An 18,481-nucleotide genomic window follows, 5' to 3' on the forward strand; every position below is an offset into this window, starting at 1 on the left:
AAAACACTTATCACAAACTTCTTCATACTTACATTTTTTTGTAAATATTACTTTTGTTCTATTATGTCAGCTAAAACGTGGAATTTTAGTATAATACTTTCCTATTTACCGAACAGTTTGAAAATGTAATTCTTGGAGAAATAATTTTTAAGCTTTTGCTAAAATTTTGTTGATTTAAATTCACAGAATAAATAATAAATTTAAACTTAAAAATTTGAAGAAGTTACTTGAAAATGTAGCCTGAACACTTTGTTTAAATTATCATTAAGATAGCTGAGATGACCTACTATGTTAACATTGGCTACATTTATATTAACTAAAAATTGTAAAATTTTAAGGCGGCGCTTCTAAAGTTGGGTCCTTTAAATTTGTTCTAGTGTTTGGTTAATCTTATTTAAATCAACTGTTTTAATTACAAGGTGATAGCGGAGTTTCTCTCCAAGCTTATCGGAGCTATCCCCCAACCAGGGCTGCCAGCCTATGAGTTAGCCAGTTCACTCTCCACTCTTATCCGTTATGTTTAGCGAGTGTTCCCACAATACTTATCGATAGTATCGACACAAGCACATCTGATTTTGTTCCTTCTCTACAAGTTTGTCCCTTTTTTAGCGAACTTTTTAAGAACCAGGTAGCTTACGAATTAAAATGCCATTAAAAGTAACTTTATAAAATATTAATATATGTAAATTAAATTATATTAAGGTCACAATGAGCGACAGCGATGGAAATGATAGTTTCTGCTCCGCATTCGAAGCCATTTCAATCAACATTCGATTCCCACTCAGCCACGATGAACTGGAAAGCCTTGATAAAAAACTAACTCGCATTGTTTACATCCAGCAAACAGATGCAAGTTATCATAGGGCTTTGAATGATATCAAGGATCAACCGTCTATATCCTTAATGATAGAGCCTAGTTTTTACGGACGCCATCAGGCCACTTCCGTTTTGGCTGTGGCCACGGCCAATGAAACCTACATCCTGGACATCAAAGCCCTTGGTTCCATTTTTCCGGAAATGGCCAAGATTCTGGAGGCGGATCAGCCCCGAAAAATTGTGCACTATAGCCATCGCGTTTCCGATCATTTCCGGTACAAACACGGAATTGTGTTGGCCGGAGTTAGCGACTCCTTTGTGGCTTTGTGCCTGGCCCGCCAGGAAAAATCGCCGTGCTCCTTGCCGGAGGCTATATCCCTCGTGTTCGGACTGCCGGTGGAGGACCTCCTATGTGAGGAGGTGATCGGAGCCAGTGAATCGCGGAGGAACTTCACGGCACGGCCACTGACCCAGAGTCAACTGAGGTACTTGGCCAGGATGGTCCAACTGCAGCACAGGATGCACGATCGCTTGATTTTTAACAGTATTTGTGCCCAGGTGCAGCGCATGTCGATGGAGTTCAGCAGGAACTTCTTGGGCTTTCAGTCCTCGGATGTGGCTCTAAATATGGGCCCCGGCAGTCGCTTTGGGTTCCACCTAATAGATTCCTGCTACAAACTGACCGCTGAGGGAACCACTCTTCCCACGCCCGAGGATATCGACCACCACGAACTTGAACAGCGAAGAGGTCGCAAGTGAATGGACCACTTACTGAAGAATGGTATATGGATGTCTTGAGCATAAATGTGCCTTGTAAAAAATGATTCTCATAGAAATAAGTCCCTGCTTTTGCATGCTGGCAGGCCAGCGGATTTGCACGGTAGTCTTTAAAAGTAAAAGTTCCTTCCACCTTGACCCATAGACTAATCAACTAATATTCTTTTACTCACACTTGTAACTTATTCTCATATTTTTTATTTCTTTAAATTTTTCAATACTGCACACCTACCTATAAAGTAAAAATTAGGAAAATTCTTTGAAGTTTCTAAAAATTATATTGATGGTCTTTTTATAATAGTCAATAAGTTTAGTATTATATATGTATATTTTATTTAGTAAAAAACGACTATATTATATATTTTCCATGGGAAGAATCGGAAATTTACATATTATATTGTAACTGACAAGGAGCAATCACTATATGTTTAAAAAAAACACTTCAACGTTATATATGTATGGATGTGGCTGCGATAGAAAATATCAAAAACGGTCAAAACTTCTTTAATTAAAAAAATTTGTTATAAATTGTTGTTTATTTCATTCATTTCCTGTTTTTGATATATTAAAAAAAATTTTAATGTATATAATATAGCGATATCGATAGACGATCTGTCTTGAGTGCTAGTCTCTAATTTGGTCACCCTAAAAAACAATATCAAATCAGCTGGAAGTCAAGAAACAAAAAACGCCAACAATGTTAAAGAAATCTATGTTCAATACATAGGAAATCCGGTCGAGCTAAAACATGGGAAGGAAATGCAGGAAAACAATCTCAAGAAAGTCAAGAAAACAGACAATAGAAAGTGAACCGGACCCTGAGGAAACAAGAGAAAGGAACATAGATAATGAAGATGTCCGATCTTCGAGATCCATTAAAACAGAAGATAGTTTTACGGAGACTGAGTTCTATGAGGGTGGGCTGTGAAACAGGAATTAGCCATTAAATTTATAACGATCTTTTCATATTGCAGTGGTTATGCTGGATGCAGGAGAATCCGGTTAAGGAAGAGTATCCCTTGGAGGAGCCCGATCCGGTGGAGGAGGAGATATGCTATCATTTGGCTGGGCCACCTAAAGTCTGTTCCAAATGCATCAGAGCTTTTCCAACCGAAGAGTTTCCCACCCACGACTGCAAGGACATCAATGCCGATAAATACCCCTGCAAAATTTGCCCCCGGAAGTTCCGCTACAAGTCCCTATTGGTCGTACACCTAAAGTGAGTTCGAGTCGTAAAATTAATATCATTTTTTTCTTATGTAGCAATCACTTGTGGAAGTGAAATTAACAAAAAACATTTTCTGACTAAATCTTTCTACGGTTTTAGTTAAATTATTTTTATTTATCTTATCAAAAAGACTAAGGTTAAATCATTTGTATATAAATACTATTTTGTTATAAATTGAAAAAGGTTTTTTATCAAGATTTATGTATAAAACTAATTACTTTTAGAGTCATTTCGGGAACATATTAATGGATGATTTTACCTATACCACAGAACACACCTTAGGCTGCATAAAGGCGAGAGCATACCAGAATTGGAGAGGGTGAAGCCTGCGAAAACAAACAATCGCAGAATCCTACATAACTACGAGTACAATTACTCGCCCACTCCAAGATGGAAGTTATCCCGCCGGAGGGCCGGCGCAAAGCGCATCCAGCATCAGCGACTGTGTGACTATTGTCCTATAGCCTTCTCCAACGAAGCTCATCTGGAGAAGCACATAAAGCATCACCATGCCGAGGTGATTGACTCCATCGAATTCATTACCCCAGATCCGGAGTTTCAAGGCACGGAACAGACCAGCATCAAGTTAGAAAATAATCACACAGAACTGAATTGCATCAAGTTAGAGAATGAGGAAACGGCAGATAATTTTTAAAAGTTTTGGAAATTTATATATAAAAGTTATTTTACTGTAGTTAAGGCTTTTTTAATTTTCTTCGTCTATTACAAATATTACAAAATTACATGTCAAGGAATCACAATCATTTAAATTTTTGGCTTCTGTAAACAAATTATACATAAGTATGCAATAAATATTTATAAGCAATAATTAGTTGCAGTGGTTTTAGGAAACGTATCTGTAGGTGCTGGACTGAGTTCGCTCTATATCGGGCGTGTCCTTATCAAGCAAAACTTCAATCCTTTCTTTAATAAATCCTATTTTTGGTATAAATAAGTTTTTTAGCTCGTCAATAACGAGTGCAACCAGTTGCGAGTGTTCCAGGATCTTATACTTCTTCATTATGCGCACCACCGCTGCATCCATTTGATGCTTTCGTCTATTTTTCAATTCATAATCTTCTTTATCCTCGATCTTTCTTGTTTTAATCGGAACCTTGTTTAAGTTAAGACGGCGCTTTCTGCTTGTAAAATTCATGTTTACTTCCAAAGCCAAGCCGCTCGAAATAAGGAATCCAATCGCTTTCCAGAAGTCCAGTACCTAAATTAAATTAAATTAATGACTATCAAGTTTAGGACTCAAACTCACCGGCTGCAGGATCTCCGTACTTGTGCCCAACCTATCTGCCATTTCGTTGATTGTCAATCTCTCGTGATGGTTAAACAACAGCAGAAGCGCCATTTGCAAAGTGTTTACCTGAAGGATATGGGTTGAATGATTCAAGTGACAGATCATCTCGCCAAAGGAGAGTTCGCAGTTGAATTCAATCTTTCGACCTATATTTAGCTGGCAGTAAAATGAGTAAAACTCGCTTGCAGCTTGCTGCAGTTCCGTAGGCAAAATCAGCTTGATATTGTCATCGCCACCTCGGGATTCGAAACACTTGAGGCGGAAATCAAATCCAAACTTGATATTCCTACTAGCCAAATATTTTTCGAAGCCATCCTTTACAGTCCTGGATCGAGCTAATTCCGCCAACTGATTCGATAGTCTGCAAGTGGCTTCATTGCCGAACTTTTTAGTCAGCAGGGAAATCATTGTGGACTCATTTTCGTCCCAGGTGGATGTCTCATTGATTTGTCGAGTCCTCAGGACTTTCCAATATTGTTGAATGAATTTGTCCTTTTCGTTGAGGAATTCCACCAACTCTACGATCCGTTTAAGTTCTTCAATCAATGCCTTCTCGGATTCCTGTTTCTTAGTCATCAATTCGTTGCAATATTCATTAAGAATCAGGATGGGATCCCTTTTCTGGTTCATTGCGTTGATTGAATCTGTGCACACCTGATCGATCACGGCCACCAGTTCCTTCTGATCCCGCAATGCCCGCTCCAAGGGACTGTGGCGCAGTGCCATGAAGGCATTCAAGTAATCCCTGCCCCCCAATGACTTCGATATGGCTTTCTCCAGCTGCAGGGCAATGTGCCTCTTAAGGATTGCCTTAAACTGGACACCCTCTTTGATTTCTGGCATGGCCAAGCAGGCGTATTTGAGAAATTGCTTTAAATCGCAGTAATTATCGGATAAGGTGATTCTTTGGAACTCAGCTAGGGTCTCCGACTTGTAGAATCCCACCACTTCCTCCGTGAAAACGTTGTTCAGTTTGTTGGGCACCGGCACGGCTTGTTTCTCATCGTTGGCATACAGCTCCACAATGGATTTGAGCACCTGGTACACAAGGGATTTGGCTTGTTCCCCCGGCCTTTGCCTCAAGATCATGGTAATGGCGGTGACCAGGGCCCTGTCAATGGGACTGAAGACCTCCTCCTTCCAGCGGATCATGGCCATGCGGTAGACGTGGTGGATATGGTCGTGCTTCTCGAACTGCTCCCGTTTCACCCAGTTTTGGTTGAGGTATCGACAGCCCCGGTTCAATTCCTCACAGGCCTTCCAAAATGGCTCCCAATACTCAACGTATTTGATGATTAGTTGCTCGTCATCCGTGATGATCTCGATTTCTGCTGCTATTTCCTGGAGCCTGGTATTTATGTAATTGGTTAGGTTTTCGTACAGATGCTTTCCGGGATCCTGGGAACGCACATTCGAATTGTGGACAAAGCTCGTGCAATGATTGTAGACATAGTCGTGGAAACTAATAAGTTCCTTCCTGTTAAATGGAATGCGCTTTTCGAAGATCTGATCCAGATATTTGCACTCCTTCTGCCAGAGATCCCCCAATCCTTCAAAGTGAGCAACAGATCTTTCCCTGCGATTCATTGCTGATCTGTTTTTACATATGTACATACGTATAGAAAAGAGAACAGTGACCTTTTTAGGGGGAATCACGGAAATTTCAATATACTCACCCCCGCTTTAAATAAATGAACGTTTCTGCTTCTACTGTGGCTTAATTTGTTTTAATTGTTTTTGAAATGCAAATTTTGTAATCTGGCAACCAATTTGTCTATTATTAATTGCTTTAACAATGATTATTAATACCACTGTTGAGATCGATCGTAGCTCTTATCAGTCTAGAGATGTCAAAGTTTCGACACTTTTTTGTCATTAAACTATCGATATTAGAAGTACACTTAGAAAAAACACAGCTTTGTTGCTCTAGAACTCTACTCAGAAAAGAAACCGTATTAGTATCAATTTGATATTCACAGGTCAACAAAATTATTTTTACCGTTGAATAATGAAAAATTTATAATTCTATTCGAACACATAAAAGTTTTACGCCAAGTATTAGGACCAAATTGATAAGGAATTTCAGAAAAACTATCATTTTGCATCATTTTGAAATGAAATATCAAATATTTGCAAATTGATTTGTAGCTTTACTTCACTATTTGAGAGTTGCGTATTGTTAAAGGCACAAAAACCCCGTAATCCATTAAAGAAATTTGTAAATTTCTGGTTTATTTATTGAAACGCTCATCTATGGCAATAGAAAAACTTAATAAGTTATAAATTTACATAAAATAAAAGATAATTGTTCGACACATACAAAACGGTTCCCCACTTTTTTACATCTTTAAAAAAAACAAGTTTCGCTTCTTTTTTGCCTTTTCCGAAGCTGGTGGTGTTGGCTCCGACTCGTCGACATCCTTATCGAGGTCAGATTTTTTGCCCTTTGCCCAATTTATTTTCTTCCTTCAGCTTTTTTCGCTCCTTCTTTGACAGCTTTTTGGATGACTTATCGGCGCTTTTCAAAACTTCTGGTTCAGTTTCGCGCTCAGAATTGTAAATGTGAAGTCGGTTCTTAATGCTCATGTCTTCTCGCGCCTCGCGAACCCTGTCAGTCTCTAGACTGTCTATTACTTCGTTGCGCATCTCAACAACCTTGACCAGGCGATTGATTAATACTTCTTCATGGGCTTTATCCGTGTCGGTTTTGTTGTGCTCCGGCTGACCCATTAATACTCGAATTTCGTGCTCAATGTCAGCCTGTTCCTGTTCCAAACGGTGCTGCCGTCGAAGGTACATTAACTCAGCTTGTCTTCGGAACAATTCGTTTTTCTCGTTCACCAGCTCGAAAAGTTGCAATATAAGATCCTCTACTTCCTTGGAGTTTTGCATCTGAGAGTCTGCTGACTCGGAACCATCGTTTGTTGATGCACCAGTGACATCGTTTGTATTTTCCATTGCGTCCAAGGAGCGCTCACATCGATCTCTTATCATTTTCTCCAGGATAACTCCTTGTTTCTCGAGCCCCAGCTGTTGTACGGCAATAATTTCAAACTCATGTCGAATCTCTTGCAGCGGAAGCCGTTGTAAAACTTTCCGCGGTGGTATGGGAACCGCCGGAGCTGGACCTTTCCTCCGCTTCCACTTGCCATGCGTTGATTTATTGTAACCCAACGGGCTAACGTTTCTATCAAAGTCGTTATAAACGATGGGGGTCTTTTGATCCTCTTTGTTTTCGGTCTGAGCGGGAGGAACCAAAATGCGGACGATATACTATGTTCACCTCTTCATCTGCATTCGAAGTGTTTAAGCTGTCTTCGTAGTTACTCGATGATTCGGTTGTTTCATCAAAGAGCAAGCTCTGGTCAAGTGGTATTAATCTTCGGGTGGAATCACTCTGGTTTTGGGTCTTGTGCTGATTGTGCAACAGAGCCTTTTGTTCATCAGATAATTTCGAAAATCCTGGCTCACTCTCAATGTCAACTTGTTTCGGCGGCAGAGGCGCTTGGCGCTTCTTCCGCATAGGTGATGTAATGGAACTAAGACTGGTGGTTGGACTCGAGTCCTCGCTTTTCAACGGAGTCGCTCCTGAGGCACGTAGTGGCTTTCGTGGCGCGTTACTAGATGGCAGAGAGATACTTGAGCCACGGTCATCTGCACCGCGATCGAAAGATCTCGAGCTGTTTAAGTGCTCCGATGATGAAGAGGAAATATTGAAATTGTTTTTCTGGTCCGGATGAGTCATCGATTTTGCTGCAGTCAGCGGTTTTGATATAGAAATTCTAGGTGTGGGCATCGGTAATTTTTTCCCTTGAGAAGGTGTAGGGCTGGAATGCTGATCCTCTAATGGGTTAGATATGGCTTGGCCTATTTTGGGTGGAGGTGGACGGGGCGGTACGACTTTATCTCTTTTTGGAATGTTTTTCAGAAGCTCAACTTCATCGTCGGAGCTGTCGAAAGGATTAGCACCCTTACTTGAATCTTCATCATCATCTTTAAAAGGATTTAAATCCTCTGGATAGTGAGTTTCAGCTACTTTTGTCTCAATCGTCTCCTTGGGAGACTCGAGATCTTTTTGTTTTACGATATCATCTTCCTGCTTAGAGCAGCTTTCTGTTTTTGATAAAATTTCATTTTCAGTATTACACTTTATATTATGTTCAGTTTTATTATCTTCTTGAGTGTTGATTTGTGGAATTGGTGTTTTCGGTAATTCTGGAATAAGTAATTCTGACGTTGAGCTTGTAACTTCTGGTTCATCTAATTTCTCTAAAGTGGTTACTTCTTCAAGATGAGCGCCATCTTCTTCATCTAGTGGAAGTGAAGGAATATTGGGTTTCTTTTGTACATCGGGCTTTACAGGATCATTAGTTAGATCTTTATTTTGTTCAGTACTTATTGGACTATCAACTTCCTTCTGTTCAGAACTCATTAGATCATCATCTTCGCTTTGCGTTGATCTTATTGGTTTCTCATCTTCATTTTGTTCAGTACTTATGGTTCTTTCCACTTCAACAACTTTCACTTCCACTTCATTTTGCTTATCTACGACGGACGGCGTTTCACTGATTAATGGCTTTTCAGTTGTACTTATGGAGGCTTCATTATTATTGTCTTCCAGGTCTTCATTGTTTTTCTGATCGTTGAGATGGTCAGGACTTTCTGCCACAAGTTTAATGCCAATAGCAGGATCAACACTAGGTGTCTTTAGTTCAACAATATCTGTTTCGGTTTCACTTTCCTCATCGGGGCAAGTCTCGCAACAATATGTATTATTGACCTCGGTTTCATAAAAACTGCCTGGTGTGAGCAATGACCCACATCGTGCACATTTCAGACAAGTGCGATGATAAGCCCGCTTGCCAACAAGGACTCGTTCAGCCAGAAAAACCGGAAGCTCACATTTCTGGCACTTATCACGCCGTGGCATTCCCACAATATGCATCATCTTTTGTGGCGGCTCACTTTCGTCGGGAAACGGTTCGTCCGGCTTCGGAACTTTGAGACTCTTGCCGAGCACCTTGTAAAACTGGGACAAATAAGTTAGTATGGATAGTCGGTCGGGGACTTCGTACGAAACCATATCAGCTGCATCCAGTAAGGCGGGAATTCCCAAGTATTTCTCAGCCGTAGTAAAGGCCAAGTCGTTGTTGTCATAGATATCATCAGGTTTCAATTGATCGAAATCTATGAGATCCGGTCGAAAGTGATGTATTATTGCGCAGAAGGCGAGCCCGTTTCGCCACGAAGTGGTCATATTGTCGATCTTAACTCCATTATATCCTTGGGTGATAACTCGACACCTATATATATATAAGTAAATCGTGATTTCTGCATTCTCTTGCTCTAGCGCACCTCGATTCTTACCAGTATTCCAGGGCCTTTGTGCCCTGTGTGCCACGACGTTCCGTCATTTTAGTGTGTTAATTGTTGTCTTATCAGGAAATTACTCTAAAACTATAACAGCTTAAGCGAATGTTGAACTTGGTGAGCAACAAACGCACATCATGCCACTTGAGTTGAAAATAAAATTAATTTAGATTAATCTCGTAGAAATTACATTAAATGTAAACAAGGCAAAACGGTGACTCAAAAAATCAAGACAAACACTGCCTGGTGGTGGGAGTTCGAAGCATATCGGTATATCGATAGTTTGCATTAGAAAAATTGATATATCGGGAGCAATATTTTAAAATTCCGCCAATTTAAAATCCGCTAATTTCTAATAATTGTAATTTGTAAATCTGTGCTCAAGATAATGTTATTGAAATTTATTTTTGAATTTTTTTAAATTATAGCTATTTTACAAAATTTGTTGTAGAATGAGTACTGAGCATTGTTTAAGCATAAATGATATTTGATCCGAATGGATGGATGTGTTTCAAAATAAATATCTTGTACCTTAGCTAAGTTAGTCTTTATGCTAAGTCTTTATAAGTCTTTATGCTCATTCAACTTCCTAAAAGTTTATGTAAATATTATATATATAACATAATATTTATATGTTCATCGAAATTTCTTCAATATTAAAATTTCAAGTAAAACTTTTTAATGAGTTTTTTTTAACCTCGAATCTTATACTTTGTTCTATAAATTTATAACTTTATAGTTTACACCTTTTAAGCATTTTTTCCCGGTTTAGTAAATAAAATAATTTTCGATGGATTTTATTTGTGCCGTCTGGTCACACCGACGATTAGCACTCCCGCATCTATCGAAGTAACGCCGGCACGTGTAGTAAAGTAAAAAGTTCACTCTTTAACTTTTCCCAAACGCTCCAGTTTGCATTTAAGAAATAAAAATGGTAAGTTAAGAGAACATTACATAAAAAGCCAGTTATACGGAGATCAAAATCATTTGGGATACTGTTTTTCGGGAAGCTTCCAGAACTCGGGTGTCCATCTGTCTCTCTCTCTTTGCCGGGCTGTTGTGTAATCAATGAGGGAAACATGAAACATGGGTTAATTGTTGGGGGCCTTATTTTGTGCTTTCAGTCCGCCGCTATCAAGAAGATCATCCCCATGCTGGACCGCATCCTGATCCAGAGGGCCGAGGCGCTGACCAAGACGAAAGGCGGTATTGTTCTTCCCGAGAAATCGGTGGGCAAAGTGCTCGAGGGCACCGTTCTGGCTGTTGGCCCTGGTACCCGTAATACCGTGAGTATTTCAGTCATTATCTCTGTCTTGGAAATCATCCAATTTAATTATCTATAACCCAAATATTCAGACAACTGGCAGTCACATTCCCATTGGCGTGAAGGAGGGCGATCGTGTGCTGCTCCCCGAATTCGGAGGCACCAAGGTTAACCTCGAGGGTGACCAGAAGGAGCTGTTCCTCTTCCGCGAATCCGACATCCTGGCCAAACTGGAGTAGATCTCGAGTCCGGAAGCCGTCTCACAATTCTATGAATTCTATGTTTTCAATTAGTACGTAACACACAAACCCAAAACCAGAACTACAATAAACGCTGATGCAATATTTTTGTTTGCATTGCGCATGGACCGCCGTTCAATAAACTTCGAGTTACTTGTTAAAATGTACAAGGTTATGTTATCCAAGGCTCAGTCTCTTGTTTTTGGTTTTCATATTAATTGGGTTGACTGATAAAATTACTCTAGGTTTTCATTTTATCATTCGACATAAGTTGTTGCTACATTCCTATATATTTATAACAAGTCTTAATAATCCCATTCGCTGACTTAACAATCTACTATAAATCTCAATCGTACATAAAATAATATAAGTTTTGGATAGTTAGGACTGTGGTTATAAAACTGCAGCTGTTTCTTAAATTGCCGGTAAAACAAATTCGACATAAGCACTTTTTCCAAACTGCATTATAATAAATGAATGATAGTTCTAGCGATAAAATAAAGTAGAGTTCTCTAAAAAGATAGAAAGTAAAAACGTAAACTCAATGAATACCCCATGTTCTTCGTTAAAATATACAAAAATCTATATTTAAACTCAGACTTAAGACTATTTAATCCAACTTCAGGTTGCTCAGGCCGTAAACCTGGTTGAAGGCCGACCTCCGCTTGATGTCCGGCAATCCCTCAACGGCGGCCCGCTCTCTAGATATCTTCACAAGAGCTTCGAAAGAACGCGGCTCCCAGATGGCCAGATCGGAGAGGGTTTTCCTGGGGGGGATTATAGTTAAGTAAATAGGATTTGGCATCTCCTGGTACTACCTACTTGTTAAGCAGAATATCGGATCGAGCCAGGCCCTCCTTGAAGGTTTCTAGACCCACGCCGTACTGCTGGCAACCAGCCTCCACGCGAGTGCTCCAAAGTTGAGCCATGTCTAGTTTCTTTAGCTTTCGCCCTTTGGTCGCGTAGGCCAACGCCCTGTGGACACTTCTTATGGCGAAGGAGTAGACATTACGGGTGCGACTCCTGTAATGCTGCAGGATATAAACATTTACTATTCATAATTGTTTCTTTTGACGGAAGTTTGGTAAAATTACCGCTGCCAGTTTGAAAATGCGCCTCTTTCGCCAGAATTCATCGGGACCACGGGCTCTGACCAAAAGTGGCAGATTCAGGAACACCATGACTATATCTTCACAAGAGTTTTATCAATTTGTTGCCTTTTCTAATTGATCTTAACAATTTTACTTTTTATTTTACATAACCTGCACGGCGCCGCTAACAGCTGGCCATCAGGCTATCGATAAGATATCGATAAGGCGTCAACTAAATTAAATAAACAAAAAGGTAATATATACAAATTTTAGGCCCTTTAAAAAACTTCAAATGTAGCTAATAATATTTTTTAAAAGATTTGTTAATTGATTTATTTATTTTATAATTTAACATTTGTTTATACCGATAGTATAAGTAGAAGTATCGTTTGAAACAACAGTGGGTATTGCCTAAAACGAATTGTATATTCAAAACGGTACATAAGGGTGCGGGGGTCTAGTGTGAGTGGATATTTTATTATCACCCTCTCCTCTAACGGGCATTCACTGTACTATCTATCGTTATCGAAAGATTGCCGGTTTATTTACATTTCGGCGCATTGAACCGAGCAAATGTTTTAAAAAATTGCAATAAACCGTGTTTTGGCGCACACTACAGCACAAATAGAGTCCGTATCCTTTAAACATGTGTGCAAATAGTCCTCGGGTTCCCGCCCCCGGCACTGGAGGACCCCGATCCCTGTGTGCCGAAGGGCGTCTGAGTTTGTACTGCTTTGTGATCACCGCAGCTTTGATCCTGATCCCCTCGGTGCCTCAGATCCTTTACGGAATGGTGCCTCAAGTGTGGGGCGCCGTGCTCTGGGGTCCTGTTCTCTACTACGCCCTGATCAACATGATCATACGGTTTGTGCTGCGGAACCACGATTACCAGGTGAGTCATTGCACATGGTGTTTCAGCTTTATCAGTGGCATTTACTATCTCTACTCCACAGGTGGCCATTAGGGCCTCCTTCCTGGGTTTCGCCATGGCCGTGAGTGTGCTGGTCATCTGCTTTGCACCCACCGAGTGGCAGCAATTCGGCGTCTACGGCTGCTTCATGTCCTTCTTCCACTACTCGGAGTTCCTGGTAATCGCCTATGCCAATCCGCGCACTCTCAGTCTCGATTCCTTCATGCTGAACCACTCGGTGCACTATGGCCTGGCTGCGGCCGCCAGCTGGATCGAGTTCTCGCTGGAGGTGTACTTTCTGCCGGAGTTCAAGAGATTCGGATACATTTGGCTGGCGGGCGTGGTCCTCTGCTTCTTTGGCGAAGTCGTCCGCAAGGCGGCCATCATTACAGCCGGACGGAGCTTCACGCACTTGGTTAGTTGCCTAAAAAGGTTGAAAGGTTATAAGGGGACTTTCGAACAATATTACATTAGAATACACAATAGAATAGCTATACCAAAAGAAGTGTTGCCTATAAGGTTGTTAACTCTAAAGGTTTTCTAGGATGTATTACGATGCAAATAATAATTAAGGGATTCAGGAACTAAAAGTTTAAGGGATTCAAAAACTATTTACACTTTAAAACCATGCCATTAAAAAGATTTATAAATCTCCTGCAGGTCCAGAATGAAAAGCACTCGGATCACAAACTAATAACAAGCGGGATCTACGCCTACTGCCGTCACCCCTCATATGTAGGCTGGTTCTGGTGGTCCGTTGGTACCCAGATCGTACTGCTGAACCCTATCTGCATCTGCATCTACACTCTGGTCAGCTGGCTCTTCTTCCACGATCGCATCTACGTCGAGGAGTACTCCCTGCTCAACTTCTTCCAGTCGGACTATGTGCGCTATCAGAAGCGGGTGCCAACGGGCCTGCCCTTCATCCGGGGCTATCTGCTCGATTAGTGCCATGGATCTTGGGTTCAATGTCACAAACAAGTCGCCAAGGCAAACAAAAAGTTCTGCTTTAGATTTAGGTAATAGCCAAAAAAAAAAAGATTGCAAAAGCACATTGTATTTTCGAGAATAAGTTTTTCTAATATTTAGCATGTTGTTTTGTATTCATAAACTAGTCAAAGCATGTTGCTGATAACCTAATCTGCTGATGTTTCTGGATTGTTTATTTATGGGGCTTATGGGTTACAAGGTCTAGCTGTGCTGTTTATTTGCATCTGGCTTTCACTGACAAATAAGTTGTCTGATATTTAGAATTTATTTTTATCTATATAAAATATCGGTATTATAAACCACTCAAAGTTTGTTGCTGATAATCTAATCTGCTGATGAACCTTATCTATGAAATATTTTTGGCATTAATAGGTGTTGTTACACAGCTGTATTATTCTTCTGAATTTACTTTGGGCCTTCTATTAAATGTGTACAGGTGCTATAAAACTGTTTGCTTAGATCATCTCTCACTTGGTTGTCAAATATGTTGAAAATTTATGACAGTTGCAACCCAGAAAAATGTCTTTATCTGTACTACATTTTGTTTAATCTTTGCTGATAATTTCTACAAATATGTTGAAATTATTAGCACTTATAAGCTGGCTAGATACTATTATCTGTTGAGAAACCTGACTGACAAAGAGGATAAGTTACGAACTTTTTCTTGAATCATTTCAATTACAATCTGATAAGATGAGGCAATGCACTTCCTTTTGAATCATTCACACCTCTTATCTGGAAGACAAAACAAAGATTTCAAGTTGTGCAAACTGTAGACTTTTGTGTTTCGCTCGCGTGTGTGTCACTTTTATTTTATTATCAATTTAAATTCGAATATTGCTCTATCTATAAGACACAAGCCTCACTCTCGCTATTTGTTCATGTCATTCTACATGTGTATGCTTTAGTATGTGTCTGAGTGTGTGGGTTATATGTACAAACAATTATCTGTGTTTTAACAAAATGTCTTAGTCACTCTCATTTACTTAATTAACAATTGCAAAATCTTGCTGCGCTTTGCCTGCTTCCTCTTTCGCTGCTCTGTCTTTGTGTATGTGTGTGTGTGTGTGTGTGAGGGGGTGTGTGTGTGTGTGTGTGTAAGGTTTCGGTAGCTTCCGTATCCGGTTTTCACTCGACGAATTCCGGCTCGCCGGAGTATGTGCATCCCGGATTCTTGATGATGTGCCCGGCCGCATAGTTGCCGCACCGGATGCAGACGTCCAGCGACTTGCCCTGCACAAACTGCGATAGGAAACCTCCAACGAATGCATCCCCAGCGCCATTGGTATCGACAATCTCATGCACCGCCAATTTCGTGACCGGGAACTCCTGCACCGAGTCCTGCTGGATGAGCAGCACGGGATCGCAGCCCTGCGTGAGTATGGCAATGCGGGGTCGCTTCGGATTCAGCTTGTCCATCGCCACCAGCCGCTTGCCAATCTCGCGCAGATCCCCGCTGGGCCAGTTCTGGGCCTCGGCGAAGGCCTGTGCCTCCGCCTCGTTGCCAAAGATGATGTCCACGTAGGGCAGGACGGCCAGCAGCGGTGCCATGTAGAATTGCGATATGAATGGTGCGCTGAGGTTCATTAGGAAGGGTCGCTGCTTGGCGTGGGCGGTGGCGGCCACCTGCATGATGCTCGGCGGGTTAACGGTGAGGAAGAAGCCCTGCGGAAAAATAACAGATAGAGGGTTAACATATATTTTATGTCTTTTGAAGTAACTAATGTATTTAAAAGTCTTCATACAGGTAACGAAAAAATTAATTTGAATAGTAAGGACAGTTAAAACATACATTAGATTGGTTTAACTTTGCATGCTTTAATATTATTTAATATTTAACTGTACAGAAGTACTTCAAAATATTAGGACAAACACTTTTATAATTTACATATTTAAGATTAATCAAGTCCACTTAATTGATTTGAGTAGTTAAGAAGGAAAATGCTAGGGAATCTTTACAGGCAAACCAAATATATTGGCAATCAAGAAACTCATAAATTCCCGCTGCTAATAACCACCTAATCGCTTTTGTATGCAATCGCTATTATAACTTACTTCCCGTTGGCTGGTATAGTTATTACTTCCGGCATCGATTCTACGGTGTAGCTCAAAACAGAAGCACTGAACTCACCGAAATATAGTAGTACTGGGCGTTATCCACCAGAGCCTTGTTGCCGGGTTCCTCCAGGTGATCGATGGTGAAGTTGTTGGCCGCCGCCAGATTGGCGCAGAGCGATCGATGAGTGCCGGTGATAAGGACGGCACAGGTACCCGTGGGCAAGTCCCGCTTCACCTGGTAGTGGACATCCAAACCGGCAGAACTGGCCTTCTCCTTCAGGATATCGGCGTACCTATCCTCGCCAACGCATCCGAAGAAGACAGCCACCTTGGGCTGCCGCAGGATCCACTGGGCGATCCTCAGCGAGTTCTGCACGGATCCGCCAGCCAGGAACTCAGCCCGGTAGCCTTCGACCAGCTCCCCGTAAATGGGCATGTGACGGTCCTCGGCCAGGATCGCATCGTCCTCGTTCATCGAATACCTTTGCAGGAAATCCAGAGGGACGACGGCGGAGATGTCCAGCAGCGGATTGCCGCATCCCACCAGGATTCCTTCTCTGCGGTAGAGTAAATCATACGAATTATAAGCATTATCTCCTCGATTTCAATGGGTAGGTAGATAGGAAAGCCGAACCTAACGTTGCTGCTGATACGATCGCACATGTTGCTCGCCTGAGGGCCTGACGCTAATGTGCCCAATTGACGATTCCATTCATCTTTTGAGAACAGCAAGAGCTTTCAGAGCAATCAGCTGGCGATGAACCTCAGAGATATAGCCCTACCCCCCGCGAAAGGAGGACTAGCCGACGAACTATTAAGCATACGCCCCGGGTACACAGAGAAGTTTTGGGAGAGTGTTTTAAATTAAGTATCTTTGGTAAACATTACCCACAAACTCTGGATATTTTTTCATTTTTTTAATATGATAATCATAAACATGTCTTCGAAGGTTTATATTTTGGTTAACGTTTCATCAATTTAATGAAATAATTAGATTACCATCATTTTTAATAATGTTGATATTATTTCATATTATAAGTATTATTAAATGGGGTCTTATTTACAACTTTTTCAAACCTTAATAAGTGCGGATACTAAAATCGTTCTTAACACCATAATATATTTTAATCGATATGAAATTTGGGATGTGTGTGGATTAGGCAGAGCTAAACCTTTGCCAGAATATATGATAATGATTCTTTATAGAACCGAAAACGCTCCCTATTTTTTGTAATTTACCTTTTTTTATTGTTAAATTTGGGCTAGACAGCTATTATTTTAAATGTTATTTGGATATTGAATCAGATAAGGGATATATTATAAGATCGACCAATTTGGAATTACTGCGGAACATGATATTGATACCTGATATCTAACTGTGGAATACCAATAAAAAATATACATTTTCCATAGTTAATAATTTACCCATAATCAATTTTTGTGACGCCAGTGTGGTCTTGTTTACGATTGCATTTGTAGTTGCTGGCAAGAATTCGCCCTCCTTATCAGTCGAATATTTCGGGGATTCGAGAGGTTGTGGCGCCGAAAAACGCCCGGATATATATGTATATATTAGTTCATTCATATGCCGCCCGGCACAGCCCCAAAGCTCTATTGCCCCCAATTTTGTTGTATCTTACGGGTCAACCCAGAATCTAGAGTCTAGATAGAATCTTAATTCCAGATAACGAAAGCAAACACGCGCACACAATTTTCACATGTAGCTGTAAATTTTCGGCAATTATATACACAGTTGTGTGCATGTGCGAGAATCGGGAGCACATGTTGGGTTTTTTCGTCTTGTTTGTTAATAATAAAACCCCACTACAGATACAACTTACTGTAGCGTGCTCGTCATTGTTGTTGTTGCTGCTGCCTCGACTGCCTTCTTATGTAAACATAAACAAGTTGTAGTTATTGCACTTCAAATCTCCAGGGAGCGGCCTTCGACTCTCGATTAAATCGCTATCCGGTGGAAATTCAGATATAGTCTCGGATATTTATAGGCAATTTAGTACAGCGGTTATAGTCGGAAGCGCGAGTTGCGGGCGTTTGGGAATTTGGGATTGTTTATCTCAGTGTTACCAGGTGCCATAGGTCAAGCATTCTTCTACTAACGCGTGGGCACACTAAAAATGGGATTATTCGTCATACACTGCAAAAATTGTTATTGTAATAAAAACAGGGTGCAGATGACCGAAAATCTACGATTCAGTAATTTGGGTAAAAGTATTTGCAAAGAAAAACTGTTTTAATTCATTTATTTATTCATTTGTATTAATTCATATCTGGCTTATCAGCTTTTTTAGTTTCGTAGAGCTATTTAATTCGCATTGCTTGCGGCTCACTATGTCATGATTAGGTAAATAATATATAGAATAGTGTAAATAAATAATTAAAATAAATAAGAACCGAGAACTGTGTTAGAA

General features: G+C 40.6%; 7 protein-coding genes across 12 annotated transcripts in view; 3 read left to right on the top strand and 4 right to left on the bottom strand.

Moving 5' to 3' along the window:
- Positions 1-580: 580 nt before the first annotated feature.
- LOC128257361 (protein Exd1 homolog) lies at positions 581-3,540 on the top strand. Of its 4 annotated transcripts, none has more exons than XM_052988347.1 (3): positions 581-628; positions 703-1,597; positions 2,568-2,704. In XM_052988347.1, the coding sequence occupies exon 2, from the start codon at positions 709-711 to the stop codon at positions 1,573-1,575; it is 867 nt and encodes a 288-aa protein (XP_052844307.1). In that variant the 5' UTR covers positions 581-628; positions 703-708; the 3' UTR covers positions 1,576-1,597; positions 2,568-2,704. The 4 variants fall into 4 exon arrangements, with proteins under 4 accessions (XP_052844307.1, XP_052844310.1, XP_052844311.1 ...); XM_052988350.1 differs by lacking the exon at positions 2,568-2,704 and having other exon boundaries at positions 703-1,301; positions 1,375-1,568; XM_052988351.1 differs by lacking the exon at positions 581-628 and adding an exon at positions 3,092-3,540 and having other exon boundaries at positions 1,457-1,597; positions 2,568-2,812.
- LOC128257360 (cullin homolog 1) lies at positions 3,529-6,000 on the bottom strand. Its single transcript, XM_052988346.1, has 3 exons — positions 5,807-6,000; positions 4,089-5,724; positions 3,529-4,040 (listed from the first exon to the last, which is right to left on the bottom strand). Exons 2-3 carry the CDS (start codon positions 5,715-5,717, stop codon positions 3,666-3,668), a joined length of 2,004 nt encoding a protein of 667 aa, XP_052844306.1. The 5' UTR covers positions 5,718-5,724; positions 5,807-6,000; the 3' UTR covers positions 3,529-3,665.
- Positions 6,001-6,345: 345 nt separating this feature from the next.
- On the bottom strand, positions 6,346-9,763 carry LOC128257498 (MICAL-like protein 1). The gene is given in 4 exon segments (XM_052988535.1): positions 6,346-6,577; positions 6,579-7,394; positions 7,396-9,433; positions 9,498-9,763. Coding segments are annotated over 4 exon segments (3,009 nt in total). The 5' UTR covers positions 9,545-9,763; the 3' UTR covers positions 6,346-6,469.
- A 513-nt stretch (positions 9,764-10,276) lies between these two features.
- On the top strand, positions 10,277-11,178 carry LOC128257608 (10 kDa heat shock protein, mitochondrial). The gene is made up of 3 exons (XM_052988683.1): positions 10,277-10,434; positions 10,625-10,786; positions 10,857-11,178. The coding sequence occupies exons 1-3, from the start codon at positions 10,432-10,434 to the stop codon at positions 11,001-11,003; spliced, it is 312 nt and encodes a 103-aa protein (XP_052844643.1). The 5' UTR covers positions 10,277-10,431; the 3' UTR covers positions 11,004-11,178.
- Positions 11,179-11,561: 383 nt separating this feature from the next.
- Positions 11,562-12,309, bottom strand: LOC128257606 (39S ribosomal protein L20, mitochondrial). The gene is made up of 3 exons (XM_052988681.1): positions 12,098-12,309; positions 11,826-12,034; positions 11,562-11,770 (listed from the first exon to the last, which is right to left on the bottom strand). The coding sequence occupies exons 1-3, from the start codon at positions 12,182-12,184 to the stop codon at positions 11,614-11,616; spliced, it is 453 nt and encodes a 150-aa protein (XP_052844641.1). The 5' UTR covers positions 12,185-12,309; the 3' UTR covers positions 11,562-11,613.
- A 213-nt stretch (positions 12,310-12,522) lies between these two features.
- Positions 12,523-18,481, top strand: part of LOC128257598 (protein-S-isoprenylcysteine O-methyltransferase) — a 70,154-nt gene continuing 64,195 nt past the window's right edge. The window contains exons 1-3 of one of the 2 annotated variants that reach the window (XM_052988671.1): positions 12,523-12,986; positions 13,048-13,419; positions 13,665-14,144. In XM_052988671.1, the coding sequence (XP_052844631.1) occupies positions 12,741-12,986; positions 13,048-13,419; positions 13,665-13,952 (906 nt within the window). In that variant the 5' untranslated portion in view covers positions 12,523-12,740 and the 3' untranslated portion in view covers positions 13,953-14,144. Of the gene's footprint in view, positions 12,987-13,047; positions 13,420-13,664; positions 14,145-18,481 lie in introns of those variants that run through there. The other variant, XR_008267883.1, reaches the window with a different exon arrangement.
- LOC128257596 (uncharacterized) lies at positions 14,749-18,143 on the bottom strand. 2 transcript variants are annotated; one of them, XM_052988669.1, is made up of 3 exons: positions 17,894-18,143; positions 16,126-16,609; positions 14,749-15,659 (listed from the first exon to the last, which is right to left on the bottom strand). In XM_052988669.1, exons 1-3 carry the CDS (start codon positions 17,908-17,910, stop codon positions 15,123-15,125), a joined length of 1,038 nt encoding a protein of 345 aa, XP_052844629.1. In that variant the 5' UTR covers positions 17,911-18,143; the 3' UTR covers positions 14,749-15,122. The 2 variants fall into 2 exon arrangements, with proteins under 2 accessions (XP_052844629.1, XP_052844628.1); XM_052988668.1 differs by lacking the exon at positions 17,894-18,143 and adding an exon at positions 16,687-16,858.

The sequence above is a fragment of the Drosophila gunungcola genome (assembly GCF_025200985.1).
Source record: "Drosophila gunungcola strain Sukarami chromosome 3L unlocalized genomic scaffold, Dgunungcola_SK_2 000002F, whole genome shotgun sequence".
Lineage (NCBI taxonomy): Eukaryota > Metazoa > Arthropoda > Insecta > Diptera > Drosophilidae > Drosophila > Drosophila gunungcola.

What these genes read in the sequence shown, in the direction of transcription:
- LOC128257361 (XM_052988347.1), top strand. Translation starts at nt 709, where the DNA reads ATGAGCGACAGCGATGGAAATGATAGTTTCTGCTCCGCATTCGAAGCC.
- LOC128257360 (XM_052988346.1), bottom strand. Translation starts at nt 5,717, where the DNA reads ATGAATCGCAGGGAAAGATCTGTTGCTCACTTTGAAGGATTGGGGGAT. An exon ending in GTACGGAGATCCTGCAGCCG is followed by an intron (nt 4,041 to 4,088) that starts GTGAGTTTGAGT and finishes AATTTAATTTAG; the next exon opens with GTACTGGACTTCTGGAAAGC.
- LOC128257608 (XM_052988683.1), top strand. An exon ending in GCCCTGGTACCCGTAATACC is followed by an intron (nt 10,787 to 10,856) that starts GTGAGTATTTCA and finishes CCAAATATTCAG; the next exon opens with ACAACTGGCAGTCACATTCC.
- LOC128257606 (XM_052988681.1), bottom strand. Translation starts at nt 12,184, where the DNA reads ATGGTGTTCCTGAATCTGCCACTTTTGGTCAGAGCCCGTGGTCCCGAT. An exon ending in GCATTTTCAAACTGGCAGCG is followed by an intron (nt 12,035 to 12,097) that starts GTAATTTTACCA and finishes TATATCCTGCAG; the next exon opens with CATTACAGGAGTCGCACCCG. An exon ending in TCCGATATTCTGCTTAACAA is followed by an intron (nt 11,771 to 11,825) that starts GTAGGTAGTACC and finishes AATCCCCCCCAG; the next exon opens with GAAAACCCTCTCCGATCTGG.
- LOC128257596 (XM_052988668.1), bottom strand. Translation starts at nt 16,715, where the DNA reads ATGTGCGATCGTATCAGCAGCAACGTTAG. An exon ending in CGTATCAGCAGCAACGTTAG is followed by an intron (nt 16,610 to 16,686) that starts GTTCGGCTTTCC and finishes ACTCTACCGCAG; the next exon opens with AGAAGGAATCCTGGTGGGAT. An exon ending in CCCAGTACTACTATATTTCG is followed by an intron (nt 15,660 to 16,125) that starts GTGAGTTCAGTG and finishes ATTTTTCCGCAG; the next exon opens with GGCTTCTTCCTCACCGTTAA.